This window comes from Thunnus maccoyii, chromosome 6, assembly GCF_910596095.1.
Source record: "Thunnus maccoyii chromosome 6, fThuMac1.1, whole genome shotgun sequence".
Lineage (NCBI taxonomy): Eukaryota > Metazoa > Chordata > Actinopteri > Scombriformes > Scombridae > Thunnus > Thunnus maccoyii.
The window spans coordinates 30300142-30318289 of record NC_056538.1 but is presented as its reverse complement, the minus strand read 5'-3'; the positions used below and the strand labels follow the sequence as shown (position 1 = coordinate 30318289).

Here is an 18148-nt window from a genome sequence, read left to right as displayed (position 1 = left end):
AAAGTACACAAGTATTTCAGCTTGATGTAGTTAAAGTACTGCAGTAAAAGTAGTGGTTTGGTCCCTCATTAGATTATTAATACTGAAGCATCAGTGTTACAGCAGCATGTTACTGTTGTAGCTGCTGGAGGTGGAGCTAGTTTACACTACTTTATATACAGTTAGCTAGTTTAGTCCAGTGGTTCCCATCCTAGGGGTTGGGCACCTCCCAAGGGTCATCAGATAAATCTGAGGGGTTGTGAGATGATTAATGGGAGAGGAAAGAAGAAAAAACAAAGTTCTGATACACTAATCTGTTTTCAGTTTTTGGACTTTTTCTCTAATCTTTGATTTTTGGTGAAATATTGGATCATTTGAACATTTATTGAAATGAAACCATGTGAGAAGTTTAGAGAGAAAAATCACTATTTGGTGGAGCTGTTAACAACTCATAGACATCTGAAATGTGACCCCGACTACACACTGCTTTTTGTAAGATGTCAAAAGACAAAAAGGTTGGAAACCACTGGTTTCATCTTTAACAATGTGTTGTATTTTAAAAGCTTGTTATATTATCCATTGTGTCAAATCTTCATCTGAAAAGTAACTAAAGCTGTTAAATAAATGTAGTGGAGTAGAAAGTACAATATTTCCCGCTGAAATGTAGTGGAGTGGAAGTATAAAGTAGCATCACATGGAAATACTCAAGTAAAGTACAAGTACCTGAAAACTGTACTTAAGTACAGTACTCGAGTAAATGTACTTAGTTACTTTCCAGCACTGATTATAAGCCTAATTATTATAATAATAATTATAATAATTATAATAATTATAGGCCTTATATAGTAGTCACAGTTATAAACTACAACCCTGCAACCCAAACCATTTGCGTTTGGGAGTGTCTGTGCGGTATTGTTCTGAAACATGAGTCAATCTCTGTGTCGTTGCCTGGGAAACTCTTGACGCGATGTGAGTGCCTTGTCTCTTTAGGGTTTTTTCGGTGCATACCACCGGGCCTGCAAAAATTCTAGGGAAAACACTGAAATATATTTTATGTCTAAAGTTTTCCTTCTGGACACAAGATGTCTCGTACTTCACTGTAAAGTTCATTCTCAGTGTTTGTGAATTGGAGGCTTCAAGTTTCCACATCACACTTGTGCAACTTGCATATTGGTCCACGATTGGCTCCAAACTAGTTGTGATGTCACAAATCACGCTCGCAGGCCCCTTAAACTTAGATCTTCAGTGAGCTCAGAGAAACTTTTCAATTTCAGCAGATTAATGTGAGAACAAACTCTGCACATACGTCATTCTGAACAGTGAAACTCAAGCATCTAAGTGAAGTCACAATAAACAAAACACATTTTTGAGTGACGGGCGACTTTAAATTAATTGTAAAAAGTTTCTAAATCAACCGGCGAGGGCGACGTGTTCACTAACAAACTTCTTCACTTGTACTGATCACTTACTTAGAGTAACATTAACTGATAATTAAATGAATAAATCAATAATTAATAAAATAATTAACTCTCCTGCCCTAACTATGCTTTCAATAAGCCCTGTAATGTATTGTAATGTAATAATATGATATCATATCTATGATATAATTCATTAGATGGTGCGTTGCTTGATATTGGTGGATTGAGTGTACATTTATAAAGATAAGCAGCATGAATATCTATATTATTCCCATTGAAGTGACCTAAAACATAAAGATATAGAAAAAAACACCAAATCTTCACATCTGACAATATGGAACCAGAGAATACTTGACATTTATTGCTTGATAAATTACTAAATTAATCAATTATTCTTTTATTTCAATCCGCTAATCTTTTTAGTAGTGTCACAGAGTAATAATACATATTCCTCTGTCAGTTGATTTTTGAGTGCCATAAATCTAAAATAACTTAATTATGAGTTCATACTAGCCTGGTGTATAGTGCCCTCCTCTCCCCTACACCTGTACACATAATATTTAAAAAAGGTCCTTGTGGATCCTGATCATGATGAGTGTATGTGGTTGTGTTTGAGTTTCATGGATGGATTTTTGAATCTCTATCTCTATATTATATTTTTAACATCCTTGTTTTATACTCCGCCCATGTTGAGTTTGAGTGATGTATGCTCATTTAGTGCAAAAATAATGACTCAGACACGTTCAACCTTGAAAATAAATAAACTATATTCAAATAAGGTCAACTGTACTTGATTAAAGACCTTTGTTTTCTTTCAGTAACACGTTACACCTCATGCCACGTTCTCAAAAACAAGTTGCCATGTTTTTCTAAGGTTTTTTTTTCCTCCCACATTTCATAAAAAAACTTAAATATCATCTTCAGTTAATAATTTATTACAGTATTGAATAAATGTATATGTCTATCACATGATATTGTATTAACTCAGTCATTATTTCCCCTACAAAGGTTCAGGCAGAGAGAGAAATTTTCATCATCACAGGAAAAAACTTCACAGAGAGACACATTGAAGAGCAAGACCTGGGAGGGAGCGAATGGGAGAAGAAGAAGAAGAAGAGAAGAGACAAAGAAGAGAAGAAGAAGAGAAGAAGAAGAGAAGAAGAGGGGGGGGGGGGTACACTAACACAGACACAGAAATATCGTACACCAACAAACAAAAGATGACCTGGGATGTCGCTCGTTGTGGATGTAGCCATGACACAACAGAGCAAGCTTTTGTTTTCACAGCTTCTAAAGTAGACACTGAATCCATAAATGCTGCATGTTTATGTGTGTGTGTGTGTGTTGTGTTCATGTCTGTATGCACTGTTTGTATCTGTGTGTGTGTGCCACTTGCTCATTTTATTTCACTGGCGTTTTTGGATTCAAACTGTGGGGAATCAACTTGATAAAATATGCCTATAGGCGTCCATCACAGTAGACCATGCTGCTAACACACGTACACGGGGGGGATTCGTCATGCATCTGCAGAGGAACACGGAGGGGAAAGCAAACACTGACACACACTGGGAGAGAGGAGGGGTCGGGTGAGGAGGAGGAGGAAGAGGAGGAGGAGGAGGAGAGGCTGGATAGGGTGGCGAAAGGCGGGGGAGGGCATCACATCTAGCTACAGAACAGCAAAGGCCGAAGCCAGACAGTTTAGTACAGAAGTTCATGGAAACATGGAACATTGTCCCGACATTGTAGACAGTTCTGTATGTGGGTGCTGAGCCGGACCTGGGTCACATCTGCTGGGTGTGTATAATCAGAGCGGATCCGTTCTGTAGCCGCCGGGTGCTGATGCTTCATTCTTCTCCCCCAGCAGTCATAGATTACACAAGAGTTCAGCAGACCTGTATATGTGTGTGTATGTGTATGTATTTGCGTGTGATGTGTAATCTTGGTCCTACCTGTTGTACTACAATAACAGTTAAACGACTGTTACACTCTCACACACCACTGACCTGCCTCACGGCCACCACCGATATCTATAAAAGCTTCCCTCTTTAGCTCAAGACGACCCGAGACTGACAAATATACTGGCAATGTTCCACACTGTTTCTTCATGTAAACATGCTACTTACACTCAAAAAAAACAACTCCTCCTTTAAGAGAACCGGATGAATGAAATGTACGTTGGCAGAGGCTTACAACAAACACTGGAGCAGAAAAAAACATGTGCACTGGCCTCTCGTCAAAGCTACCGACGAAAGATGTGTTTTTTTTTAAATTTATTTCCTGTATTGCACATTGAAACCACACTCCTTGAACTAAACTCCAAACTGTTCGCCTCAAGGACCTGCGGCACAGCTTATCCATAGATAAATAATCTTCTTGTAAATAAATAAATATCTAAATAAATTATCTCGTGAGAAGAAATATACATAAGTGACACAGAGACGCAAACGAGTCAGCAGACGATCAGTAGGTTAGATGAGATTATGTTCGGTTTATGATACACTACACTGTCGGAGCAGTTTCGAAAGGGGAGTTTCCTCACTGTGGAAAATATATCAAAATCTAATCCACTAAAATTCAGTAATGATGTAATCTACACTAAACTCTACCAGCTGTATATATTGATACTGTTCTAAACATTGTTTAGAAGTACAAAAAATCTACCTTGGCTATATCTGCAAGGAAAAGATACAAAAATTGGTTTTTAGAAAGTTTACAAAGTATAGTTAGTTAAGGGTAAACGAATTGAATCTTTCTGATATCATAGTGTAATAAACTCCACTTATATAGCGCTTATCATCAGTGGGTGAAGATTTTTTTCGAGGCGCTTTAAAGAGAAAATGTTTGCAATGCACCTGCAGCACAAAGTACAATGTCCTTACAGAAATATTCAAAGTGACATTAGGCAGTGAATATTACAGTAATAATAATAATGTTGACCGTGATGTGTCGAGATCAACTCCCATCTAGATGCTTCCAGACGAAGCTTAGAGTCAACTAGTTCTACCTTTTTTTTTTTTTTTTTAATCATACAATAAAGTTGCACACTGCCCACTAAATCCTCTATGACATATTTTCATGCACTGACTTCGCAGCTTCATATATCTCAACGTTGAAAGTAATAAACCGGAAAATGTCGGCGTGTAAATGTCACAGCAAATCAGAGGATTTCTGCATATAGTTCAGTATCCTTTCACTGGTTTGCACCTCTCTGGTTCTGGTTGTCGTTTCAGTAGCTTGTGAACATTTTAGTTTACATTCCAACTCCGCCGTGCAATACTGAGCGACACGTAGATGCCTCGAAGGGCCGTGTTTTTCTAATCTGTTTTCCACTGAAAACAACCTATGATCTGATAATACTACTACTATACAAACAGTCTCTGATTTAAACCTACAATGTGAAAATGACACCTGCTGCTACTGTACAAACGCCCAGGTTAGACAGTGTAGTCTTGTTAGCTGTTAGCTGCAAAAGCTAATCACTGTCTGCTGCTTACAGACTGTAAACAAAGTCCTTACTTAGTCCCTCTAAACAGCTTACAGACTTTCCATCAAAAAGGAAAGTGATGTTTAGTATGTCTACTACTACTACTACGGGCAGGGACGAATTACAACAATCCCTTTCCCACAAGAAGAGAAACTTCATGGGGTGGTTTCACCTGGATCTGGTGTTGCGTTACAATCACTCAGTCAGCTGAACCAGTGGAAATATCAGAAAAAAGAAAAAACGCAACACAGGATTTACAGTATATCAAACAAAGTGCAGCCAGGACAGAGTTTGTACGGCTAAAAACTTGAATACTAGATTTTTACTTGAGAGTTTTTCTTAAGGCATAGTATGGACGCTTGAAGCATCAGCGTGGTGTTGACTAAAGGATCCCGTATCCTAATTCTTGTGTAAATTAGGACTTTGGACAATATGCTGTAGACTCAGTGTTGATGACAGGAGATCTTTTATCGTTGGGTTTAAACGACTCAATCGAAATTCACTTGGCTTTAGAGGCTTCACGCTTCATAAAAAGTAAACTAACACTGTTAAGTTTGACTGCCCCCTGCGTGTTTGTGTGACTCAACTATGCTGCTGCCACTACACATAAAGGATTAGTCTGTCAGGATACATGCCACAGTAATGGATTAGTCTGTCACTACTTAAAATGACACAGTGATGACTGACTGACGGACTGAATGGCAGCCAGCTGTGATTCAGTGTGTTTTCATTACACTCCACACAGACGGGCGGGCGTGTGTCACATTTTTTTTTGGTCCTTCTTATGAGGAAAATGTCCCTTTTTGATCCTCTCAGATCATCCCCGTTGGACCAAACACCCTTCCTCCCCCCTCCTCCTTCCTGTCTGCCTACACACACACACACACACACACACACACACACACACACACACACACACACACACACACACACACAGACACGGCTTTATACAAGAAGATTTAACATCAAGGACCAGCTGATAGTTCACTGAGCACAAATGCAGGGATGTAAAATTTACAGTATGAAACTGATCATTCCCCTTTACATAGTATATATATGTGACTCTGTATCTGTCTATACATGCAAAAAAAAAAAAAAAATCCTCTGTCAGCTGGGCAATGGTTACCGACATTGATGTTGGGAAGTACAGGTCATACGATCATTAATTTGTTTGGCCAGCTAAGACTTTGCCAAATTTCATTCCCAGTCAGGCTCAGCTCAAGCTAAACTTTTCCAACGTGTGGGATCCAGTCTGCACTGTTTCTGACAGAGGAAGTAGAAACCTAACTGTTGTGTTTCCTGTTCTTTTTGAGTTTCTGTACAGAAATGTAACGATGCATTCAGGTGGATAACTTCCTCCTCCTCCCTCAACATTTTTCAGTGGTAGGCATCACCGTCTGCCTACTGCAAACACTACACTCTTTATGTACACTGATATGTACTATTTACAGCGTGCGTGGAGAACCGCCCTCATCTATATCGTGTATTAGACAAGCATCACCACTTAGTAAGTACCCCGTATAGTAAACAAACTAAATGTTATTATTATTGTAAACATTCCACTCCTTTTTTTTTTTAATCCCCGCGGCGCTCCACCTCCTCAGTGAAGACACGTGAGGCTGTACCGGTAAAGTTACAGAAGAGAGGTGGGAGGGACGGAGAGACAGAGCGTCGTCCCTTCCACGCAACTCAGATTGATGAATGTTCACAGGTTTCTGTTCTGTCCTAACACTAACAGGCCTGCTCTTCTCTATCAGTGGTCCGATCCTACATACGGGACAGCTCCTCCATCTGGCTTATAAAAAAAGTCGCCACGCCGCAAGAATGAAACTCCGGAGGCTGACAAAAACCGTCTTTGAACCGCTAAAATGTCAACTTCACAATGACTCTTTCTCTCTCTCCGTCTTCTCTCTGCTAACTTTGCTGCAGTAACCTTTCGTATTCACACTTCTCGCCCCTCAAACACTTCCTTTTGCCCTTCGTCATGCCTGTAACTGTGCGTGTGTGTGTGTGTGTTTGGTATGATCAGTTTTACACATGCGTACATATAGTGTGTGTGTGTGTATGTGTGTGTGTGAACATGTTCTGGAGTATTTTAGCATCCCTGCATCAAAGACCAGGACCCCTCGAGGCTGCTATTAAACAGATGATCTTAACACATGTATCATGTCAAACTGTGGACTGTGTGACTGAGTGTTAAAGTATATGTGTGTGTTGCTGTGCAATATTCTTCCAGATCTTTCTTCATCTCCTTTTTTTTTAAAAGCCGTTGATGTGGCAGTAGGCCTCCAGGCTGGAGAAGAGGATGTAGAGGAACCACAGACCCAGGAACAGCAGGGTGGTCAGGAGGCGGGACACCCTGGGGCCTCCGAGCTCTCCGCCAATGGAGGGCCGGCGTCGGAACAGGAGCACAGCCATGGCGATGAAAGCGAAGATGGTGAAGAGCGTGACGGAGAAGGCCAGCGACCCCGGGTCCACCCTGAACTCTGTTCCTTTGACTTTCCAGTAAATGGCAGCCACCGACCACGCCACGCCAATCCCCAGGAACACGTTGACAGCGTTGCTACCGGTGACGTTTCCAACTGACGCATCGGCATGCTGGTCCTGCATGGCGGACACTTTGCTAGCGAAGGTGTCTGGAAAGAGATGGAGAGAGTGAAGGATGCATCTTCTCACACACATGCACACACTAACAAAGGTAGCTGCACTTTAGAGCAAAAATTTAACACATTTGGTGCAGCTTTCACCACAAACATGTTGTGGTTTCGTTTCCTCAAACCATGAACATGTTGTGGTTTGAGGAGACGAAACACTTTACACAGATGTTTGTTCCTGCAGAAATTGAGATATTGAGATGAGTGCTGAGGTCTTCTGCTGTGCAATTAAGTCACATTTTCTCTTGTCATTTTTATTCCCTCTTCCTAAAATATGGAAACATACTATCATTTCCCCTATAAAACAAATAAGAACTCTAAAGTCTTGATTGACCTTAAACCATAGACTGTAAAAATGGACGTAGCCACAGTGACATCACCCACTGGTTTCTGAAAAGCTTAAAGTGGGTGGCTCCGGCCGTCACCATCTTGGCAGTGCCTGACTGTGCCTCACTCCGGGCTAATCCAAGAGGTGGAGATGAGGTGGGCTGAAACAAGCCACCTGCAGCCATATCCTTAATTATGCATAACTTTATGGCTTCATAAAATTTAAACAGGTGAGTTATAAACATCCCCTCCACTCCCCAATAGCTATAGAGACCAAAACAGGCTGTAAACATGTTTATTTCTGCTGTAAAGTTGGGCATTTTAACATGGAGGTCTATGGGGATTGACTTGCTTTTAGAGCCTCAAGTGGCCGTTCAAGGAATTGCAGTTTTTGGCACTTCTCCATTTTTCAGGCCCCGGAGGTCACTGCTTGCCTTAAACCAGCTGATCTCACAAGAAACTTTGAGGGTAAGTGGAAGGCCAGGCAAATCAGTGTCAGTTTGCTTACAAGGCTGCAGGTATGTTTTGTTATTTCAGAACCTTTAGGCCCTCAAAATCCATGTTAGGCTCTTATTTATTAACTTTTCCTCAGAGAAACCTCTTTCTCAATATAACGTAAATTGACTGGACTATGGATTTCCTGACAGAGTGAGTCAGGAGGATGTGTTGTCCTCTACAGGATCTCCCAACAGGTTTGTTTTTTTCTCTCATTCTTTTTATCTTGACTGCAAAAATCACAAATGATGATTTATTCCTTAAATTCATTGGATTTATCTTTATTACGGCATAAAAGTTACCTTCTACACCTTCCCACTCTCACACAGTGAAAGAGGATATTTTCTCACCTGGAATAGAAGTTCCCAACGCCACAAACACCACAGCGGTGACGGTGTCCCGGAGCCCCACGGTGCAGCCGAAGTGTGACGCCAGATCTCCTATGACGGCGGTGAGGAGGCCGATGACGCTGATGGAGACGAAGAAGCAGGCCCAGCCGTTCCAGTACTCTGTGGGCGGGACGCAGGCGAACAGCACCTTCCAGAAGACGGTGAGGAAGTGCATGACGTAGTCGTAACAAGACGGAAGACGCTCCTCGCGGCCTTCCTCGTCTTCATCGCCGTCACCTGAAGGAGGAGAAAGAGCAGGGACAAGATGTGAGAGAAAATACAAACAGCATCTTCGGGTGCTTCATTTAACATACAGGCTTTTAAATCCAAACACTTGCACAGTTGAAACCAGAGTGTAATAATTACTGCCTGTAGTGAACTCTTACTTCCACAAGATGGAGACCTTGAACTACAAAACTCTCACCAACTAGAGCACTAGTTCACTGAGACATCTGTCTGCATCTGCGTTATCATTCTCCTCATTTTCTGACACAACAAGATCCCAGTGTTGTTTGTTTGTGCTACATAAACACAGCATATTGTGAAGCTGTAATTGATACATATGACTAAAAGGCAGGTTTACTTCACTGACTCATAGGACAGATATACACAACGCCGAGTTACTGAACTCAGGTGGTTTGTCGCCCTTCAGTGATTCATAATCTGTGGTTGGTATTTGTTAGTAACACTTCAGGGTAATTAACTGAACATTTTTCAGAGCACTAACACAGGCGGGAGGATGTAATAGAGGATGTGATGTCCGCACTGAGCAAAGCACTAAACTCCAATCTGCTCCTCTGCTCTGCTGTTAAACCTGAAGCGACTCCGTGCTGTGACGTCTCAGAGGAAAAGCACGTATGAGAAGAAGAAGCGCGGAGAGATAATGTGCATTGATTGACTTCAACTTCACTGTTTTTCTTCACCTGTTTAAAATGTTGTCGCTATGTGTACCACCGTCTAGATGTCAGATGAGCAGTGTTACATTTATAGAGGTGTTTTAAAGCTTTAAGTCTGTTGATTACAATGCTTAATGTACCTCGGATGATTCACCTCCACCGAGCAGGATGATGGATGTGCAGAGTTTGACACTATAAGGCTGTTTTTACTCCGTCTTCTAAAAGGAGGAAACTTTGCCTACCGAGCGTGATTTAGTGACATCACAGTTAATTCAGGGCCAGTCGAGGTCCATTATTCAACTTAACACAAGTGTGATGTGGAAACTTGGAACCTCCAGTGCACAAACACTTAGATCGGACTTTACAGTGAAGGAGGAGACGTCTTGTGTCCAGCAGGAAAACTTTAGAAATGAAAAATTTTTGTATATTCATAGATTCTGGATTTTCCACGGAGGGACAGGGAGTAGATGTTATTCTACGAGTTACGAGAGAGTATTTTTGTGTCTTAAAACAAGTCTGAAGAGGATCTTTAAAGCACTTTAGGGAACTCAGGCCCCTTGTTAACAGAATGATTATACTCGTGCAGATGAATGTACTTAATAAACTTATATACTATTCTATATAAAAGCTGAGTGTGTTGTTAAGGGTGATGAGAGTCTCCTCATGACAGCTGTTTGTTCACTCTAGTTACATGTCTTCTTACACACACACACACGGCTCACCTGCGCTGACAGTGACGGCCTCCACAAACTGCTCCCTCCAGGAATGTGTGCCGATGACCAGCGCCAAGTTGGTCTTCTTGATGAGCTTGTCGACGGTGCTCTGCCAATCAGAAGCACAAAACACTTAGAGCTGAGGTACAGGTGACACAGTCGCTCAGGTGAGACAGAGCTCGTTAGCTGTGCTGGGTGGGATCATCCAAAACAAAACACATGCAGACAAACGGCCTCACGCTGTCGATACGTATCGATTTTATAAACAGAGCTTCTCTATGCTGTGCTAAATCTATGTGCCAATCATGCTGAATTGCATTATTACCCAAGTTGGTTCACACCATCCACAAATCATAAGAGACAAGGCCAATTATATTTCCACAAAGGGTCAGTTGAGTTGGTAATCAAATAGAGGATGAGAATATTGAATTTTAGCGGACTGTGTTTGGAGTTATGATGGAGCGACGGGGTCTCGTTCATCTGTTTTGTTGACGTGTTTGTTTGGTGTGTGATTCTCAAACAGTTCAAGCTTTCTGTTGGTTTTTAATTGGATGAACGAAAGGCAGATGTTTGCTTCCTCTGTTGACTCGAACTTGTCAGTTTTAAAATATTTTGTGGTATTTAATTTGTCGGTTATTTAGTTAAAGTATTAAAAGAGCACAAGAAGGCTTATACACACACACACACACACACACACATCATTTCATCATTAACTGAGCTTTTGAAAGCTTTCTTTTTGAAAACATCCACTGCTTTTATTATCTATATGCGTGCAGACGATGAAAAATTATTATTGTTTGCTTCTTTGCTTGTTGTTATTTAAATAATATATTCTATGCCTCCTTCCCTCAGTGCTTCTGGTAAAACAGCATTTAATTCACAAAAAGTCAATTGCACATGAGAGAGAGCTGGAACTTAATTAAGAATCCATCTTTTCAATTTTCTTAATGGCAAATAAAACAGATGGATTAACAATATAGCATCCTTCTGTGTGCCGGACCCTTTGTGAATTGAGATTTATTGCTATTCCGGTAAACCAGACAAATTTCATTGCTTGTAGTGGCAGGTGCAGGATATCGGTTTATGTGGTGGTGGCTGCTTTTATTTGCTCAAAATACACCTGGGCCCAGTGCACATTTCAAATATTTGGACTGCTCACGGCCATCTTCCTCCTTGCTTTTGCTCCTCGTGCACAGGGGGAAAGGCAGTGGAAGCTAAGTGAACGCCATGAGAGTTTGAATTTCTGCATTCCCGGAGTGAAGTGATGTATCGAGGCCAGCTTGAGCGCTGTCAATAATTCAAACCCGTATTAGACTCGCTTGCTGAGAGGGTTAGGACCCTGCTACGCCTGAGTGAGGAAGAGTGTAAAGGTGGATTGTATAATGTGGCCACAGTTCGATAAAATCAGTACCGCAAACAATGTCTGCAGGAAAAATCAACAGTTTTTGGTTTAAAGAGAGACATCTTCCAATCATGTTTGGACTGTCCTGGAATTACATGTTTAATATATAAACTCTGACATTTGGTTTGGGTGTTCAGTGGAGTTTGGAGAGGCAGTAGGTGCACAACTCTGCTGTTAGACTACTGCTTCATTAAACTAATTCTGACCTTTTATATCACTTAGATTTATTTACACTGTTTTATGTGTTGCTTTGTTCACCAGTTTTCTCTTTTTTTAATGATTTCTAATCACAATAAAATGATGGTTGAGGAATAAACTTTAAAGCCGCTCTGGGCAAACATCAATAAGTCATTCACACATTTAATTTAGGACATCTGAATAACTGCCATAAAAATCCACGACCGCTGCTGTAATAGATTGGCAGACCTCGACTCTGCATTTAATGTTTTGTGCTGCAGCACACTAACACAAAGAGGGCGCTGTTCCTCCAGAATAAACTGAGCAAGAAGAACAAACAAATGAATGAATGGTGCACCTTGAACTCATAGGACTCTTCGATGACCACCTCCAAGCGGCTGTGCTCTCCCAGGATGGGCTTCCCCATCTCAGCTATCCTCCGGGCCTCCTCCTCCTCGGCGCTCATCTGCCCCTCCATCCCCTCTGTGGTGAAGAAGGGAAACGTTGGAAACTAACATGTGTGTCACAGATTATTTTCGAGCTCCAACCTCCATCAATAATAGATTGTGAGTCAGCATTTTATTTAGAGATGTGTCACTTGTGTGCATCAGCCCCTGAGTCTGAAATATGCATCTGAGTGTGTGTGTGTGTGTGTGTGTGTTATTTCACAGCGTGGGAGAAGGATATGAGAAGATGACAGATGGACACTATCTATGTTTGTGAGGAAGCAGAAAAATAACAACACAGCCACACAGACAGATTAGAGAGGTGGAAAGTTTCTTAACTCAGTGATATAAAACGAGAAAAAGAAACAAGTTCTCACATTTGAGAAGCTGGGATCTGTTTACATCTTTCTTACCGAAACTCATCGTGTGTATCTTTGAGCTCTAAGAAACTGCATCGGATGGATTTCCTTCCTTATAAAACATTTGAAAAGCTGCATTTTTTACATCCATGCTAGCAGTCTTCTTCTTCTTCCTGCCTTTGCTGGTGAATTGCTGCGTTTCTTTGGGCGTTACGCTGCCACTTGTAGATCAGTGGAATAGCATGAAAACACAACCACCCGTTGTGAGAGTGCACGAGACGAACAAACCGACTCAAACAAGAACTGCTGCGCTGCACGAGGAGTGGTACAAAAAACATTCCACAGGGTACTTTTAAACAGTTAATTGATTATCAATCTATCATAAATCGTAGCTAGTTAATATTCTATTCATTGACTCAGCACTGATTGGTGCTAAAAGTTGCTGTGTGCTTGAAGTCAGCCTAAGACCTAAATGTTGCATGTCACTACTTCTTCTACTGTCTGTAATCCAATTCACAACTGTGAATAATGAATTTGCTGAGTTGGAAATGAGGTCTCTTCTTGATAATACACATCGATTTGTGAGTCTTTTTTTCTTTCTTTGAGCTTTTAAGAGAGAGAGACAGACTTACAAGAAGAGAGTATTAATGCCGACTTGTGGCCCAGTTTGTGTTATTGATCCGCTGCCAGCAGAGTAGCAACAGCAGCGACACCAACCGGAGTAGATCTTACAGAAACAACTGAGCCAATCAGGGATTGTATTACAATCAAACTGTCTCTTCTTCTCTTTTCTGAGAGAGCGGCGGTCCACAAAGAGCATCAACCGGGCTCTCTGTGTGCTGAGTGCGATTTCATAGTCTCATCTGTCTCTTCTGCTCAAGAGTGAGAGAGAAGGAAATTAAAGAGAGACCAGGAGGTATAGAGACGAGATGCTTTGTGTGTGTGTGTGTGTGTGTGTGTGTGTGTGTGAGGAGCAGGAAGAGATTATAGCCCTATCCTCTCCTCAAAGGCGGCCCATGTCTAATTATGAAAAGACTGTAAGAGCAAAAGCAGCATATGGCAACCGTCCCTGCAGTATTCATTGACACGATTTCAAGCTGTCATAAACACACACATTCACACATACTCATACACATGCACGGACGCACACACATATACACACACACACACAGACACACATGACCGCCGCACAAACTTGGCTTCAGTTCATTTCAAGGTGCTTCCTGTAAGCAGAAACATCTTTTACAGGGAACACCTCCCCTGCTGTAACTCAGCCGAGCAGAGAAATCACCCCGAGGACAGCGAGCGTCATCGTGTGTCATCACTCCTGCAGGGCCTCCCACTCGCAGAGCCTTTTCTCCTTGATCTAAATTCTGCGTTGGCTGCTTCTAATCGTCTGTCACTTAAGGTCAAAGCTGCTCGGTTGCTTTGCATCCTGGTGGACACAACTGGCAGCGAGAGGCATTTATAATTTTGGAAAGTCTGTCGGACTTCATTGCACAAAAATGATGAAATGTCATGTCAGTGACCTGTGCACAATCAAATTAATCTTCTTTTTTTTTAAGCGGGCACTAAGGCAGTGACAAAAAGTTTTGGCTGCAGTTTCAGCATATTGTTGGCTGCTGTTTGGACATTTTTTATTTCATTTGTGTATTTTGATTTGTCACTTTTGAGCTCAGACGACTTCCTGCTCAAAAGTCACTTGAACTCAAATGAATGGGTTGCCAGTTATGAGGCATTCCTCTCCTTTGCAGGACAATTAGATCGAGATTTGACATGTAATTGCATTTAATTATTACCCTGTGCGACTTTTATCTTCTCTCTAGAACATGACAATTCCCAAATAAACAGATAAATCAAGTCTTCAAGTTACCCCATTCACTCTCTCGTTCGCCTCCTACACACTGTGGCTGCAAATGAGTCATAAAAAGCGATATAACATGAAGTATAATATGATATACGTGATAAAGCTCCTTTTATAAGCTGCTCTCATTTAGTTGCCACAAGCACAATGAAATATCTGCGTCAGCACACAAGACAAGTCCAGGGTGTGGAGCGCTCATTTGTCCACTCATTTGTTAACGTTTATTTCCTAACTGCTCTATTATACTGCGCTGTGACATTCACAGAAACCAGTTCTACTGTGATCCACATATAAACAGACAAACACTCATCTCTCCCCCTAAGCAAGGCTAAACGAGATGCCAGAAATGTGAGCCGGGCTATTATAATGAGGGACGGAGTAAACAATGTCCTGGCTGGGAAGAAAAAAAAAAAAAAAAGAGTAGCTGCAGGGAAAAAAAAACAACTGCAAGTAAAATAAATTGTGTCTTTTATTTAAATTTACTGCAAATGAAAGTTTCTTTTATTTAAATGGTGCCGCATCTGAAAAATAGGAAGTTAAAGTGATACGGAATATTTTGTCAGTAACAACAAATAACGTCTGTTCAATGGATGTTAATGTTTATCTTTCAAATGAATGAATTCACTTCCTGCTGTCATTATCAATAACTTCATGTCACTTCCCATCAGACCTCTTTTTAGTGATGTCATCCATTTCCCAGAACTCAGCTATTAACTTAATGGGAGTGTTGTTGTTATTACTGATAGAAATTATGACCAAAACTACATAAATAAGGCCAAGATCAATAAAAATGGAATAATGAACGTGGGTCTGAAAGAGCAACCTGTTCCTGTGTGATCACAGTGAAACTGAGGCAAAACAGCAAGACATCAAACCTGTGTAAACATGTTTTTATCAGCATGTTGTGCATGTTAAGGAGCAGACTGCTGTGCTGCTGTGCGGGAGTGTAGTGTGTGATATTTGATATCAATGTTTTTATTTCTTTTTTTCTGGTAAAATGGTAAAATCAACAGGACGCCAGCAGAGAAAACAAAATGACTGAGCGCTGAGTCAGGCAACTGCTTCTTTGAATCATTATAGATTAAATATTATCAGTAATTGGCTGTGGGAAAATGTGAAGCAGTTTTAATTGTTGGGTTCCTCATCAACGGATCACGCATGACCAATCAAATCAAGCTCAGAGCTGCAGTTTAAAGTAGAAGGAATAATGAGATGGTCTTACCTTGGTTGAGCAGCAGAGCTGTGAAGAAGACAAGAAGACAAACAAATCATCACTTTCTGTTCAACCCTTCCTGTTTTAGTATTTACATTAACAAAAACAGGGCGAGTGCGTGTCGGGCGTGTCTGACTTGTGAGAAAATCTTCTGAAATTCAAACAAACACTCCTCTCTCTCTTCCCGTCTTTCTCTCTCGTACCACGTTTCAAAGAGAAAATGTGGCGATTCGGTCCGTGTGCTGTTGTGGTTACAGGTAATAGATGAAGGTGTGTGTGTGGGGGGGGGGGGGGGGGGGGGGTTGTGTAGTTGTGTGTGTCTGAGATAAAATGAAACTTTATTGATCGCTGTGGGCAAAGTGGGTCACTGAAGTGGCTGAAAAACTAAACAAATAAAAGACAAAAGAAAAAGGAACACCAAAAAAAAAAACTAGAAACGCAGAAACAAGCACAAGAATAAGAATTAGTTTGGATTTTTCTGGAGCTAATTAAGCAGTGAAAGGTTATGAGAGCGACGTGTTCACAAATACCTGAGATTCCTCTCTTTAACCAGCGTGGCTCCTCCAAGACAATGAAGAAGTTCTCGTGTTTCTCATACTCTTCATCATCAATGATCATCACCCGGAGAGTCTGACTGCACACACACACACACACACACACACACACACAGGCTGTCAGTTGCAGGCACACAAATGAAGTAAAGCATTTCATCAATAGGTAATGCAGCGCTCAGAGGGCCTCCACCACAGGTTGCACTTGTTATTGATGGGGCTGGTCACAGCAAACCTCAAGCCCGATGAACATAAGCATGTGCACACACACACACATACATACACACACAGTATAGAGCTGCCCAAATGGTGGTCTCCCTCCTGCTGTCTCTGATCAGGACCACTTGCTGTGTAAATCAGAGCAGATGGGAGCCGGATGCAGAGAGCAGACAAAGGATCAATAATTCAGTCAAAGGCTGGAGCAGAGGAACAAAGGTGAAAAGTAAGAAAAAAAAAGGGAAGTAGAGAAATAAAGAGTAAAAGTGATGAAAGATTTGAGCACAGATGTTGAGACGTATAATTACACAGTGCTGTTGGAGGTTTTATCTCTCTAGAAATGAGGCTGGTGTTGTTCTGTTCTCCTTATTGTCAATAAATCGCTTGAAACGACCAAAATCGACAAAGTATTCATCCAATTTTTAAAACTTTCAGACTTCGCTACCCTGTCTGTGGCTCTCATAGACAAAGCCTGATGATGTCACTGTAGGGATGTGCAGAGAGCCCACTATTTGTATTTGTATCTGTATTTGTATTTGTTGAGGCAGCAAAATTATTTGTATTTGTATTTGAATAAAAGTGGAAAGAGGCTTAAAAATCCTGTTTTTGCTTTTATTACATTTTTAATTTTGGAAAATTAAAGTGTTACAATAAGTGTTTATGAATAAACTACCTTAGGAAGGAGGTCCCCAAACTGGGTCTCGAACTGGAGTCTCCCAGATCATAGACGACTGCGCTGACTACTGAGCTAAAACTTTACTCTTCACCTCATTGCAGACAGACCTCTAACTAACAAACATTTTTAAAAATATTTGTATGAAACAAATATTTGTAAAAAAATCACTATTTCTGCTTTGCCGAATAATGTATTTGTATTCGGGCTCACCCCTATTACACTGAATTACAAACCAGTTCTATGTGTTTAACAAACATCTACTGGTTTTGGCACCATTTAGACCATTTCACGACTATCGAGGCTCAGGAATGTGTGACTGAATTCATTTGAATACATGAAACATGCTGATAATGTTTTGACAGTGATGTGTATTGTGTGCAGGGTTACAAAAGAAAAGAACAGGAAGGATGGATTCACGAAGGCCACAGCGCTAACGTCAAAAAAAAAAAAAAGGAGAAAAAGGAGTGACAAGAGTATTAAAAGAAAAAAAAAAGGTCTTTTATATCATGACAGACGTTTGCAAAGTACGATGAATGAAAGCTTAGTATCAGAGGAGAGGAAGTGAAGATGGAGTGAAGATGACAAGACCTCTTATTATCTCTGAAGACTGCCAAACTGAAATGTCACCACGGAAACCAGGTCACCGAGAGCAGAGGAAAACATACTGTACGCTGAAAACAGGCAGAGACGGATGAGTCGAGAAAATGAAAGACAGGAAGAGAAGAGGAGAGGAGAAAAAGGAAGGATATACAAAAAAAAATGGTCAAAGTAGAAAATGCAGCATGCAGGGAAATGATTGACGTTGAGGACAAAGAAAACAGGATGGAAGAAGCAAACTATTGATTTATGAAGGAGGACGAAGGGTGAATACATGAGAGGAAGGAGCACA

General features: G+C 41.0%; 1 protein-coding gene across 10 annotated transcripts in view; it reads right to left on the bottom strand.

Moving 5' to 3' along the window:
- Nucleotides 1-2142: 2142 nt before the first annotated feature.
- Nucleotides 2143-18148, bottom strand: part of slc8a2b (solute carrier family 8 member 2b) — a 177978-nt gene continuing 161972 nt past the window's right edge. For all 10 annotated transcript variants that reach the window (XM_042413775.1, XM_042413782.1, XM_042413779.1 and 7 more), the window contains 6 exons: nt 16347-16450; nt 15826-15843; nt 12293-12417; nt 10365-10464; nt 8708-8983; nt 2143-7517 (listed from right to left, as the gene is read on the bottom strand). In XM_042413775.1, the coding sequence (XP_042269709.1) occupies nt 7141-7517; nt 8708-8983; nt 10365-10464; nt 12293-12417; nt 15826-15843; nt 16347-16450 (1000 nt within the window). In that variant the 3' untranslated portion in view covers nt 2143-7140. The remainder of the gene's footprint in view (nt 7518-8707; nt 8984-10364; nt 10465-12292; nt 12418-15825; nt 15844-16346; nt 16451-18148) is intronic.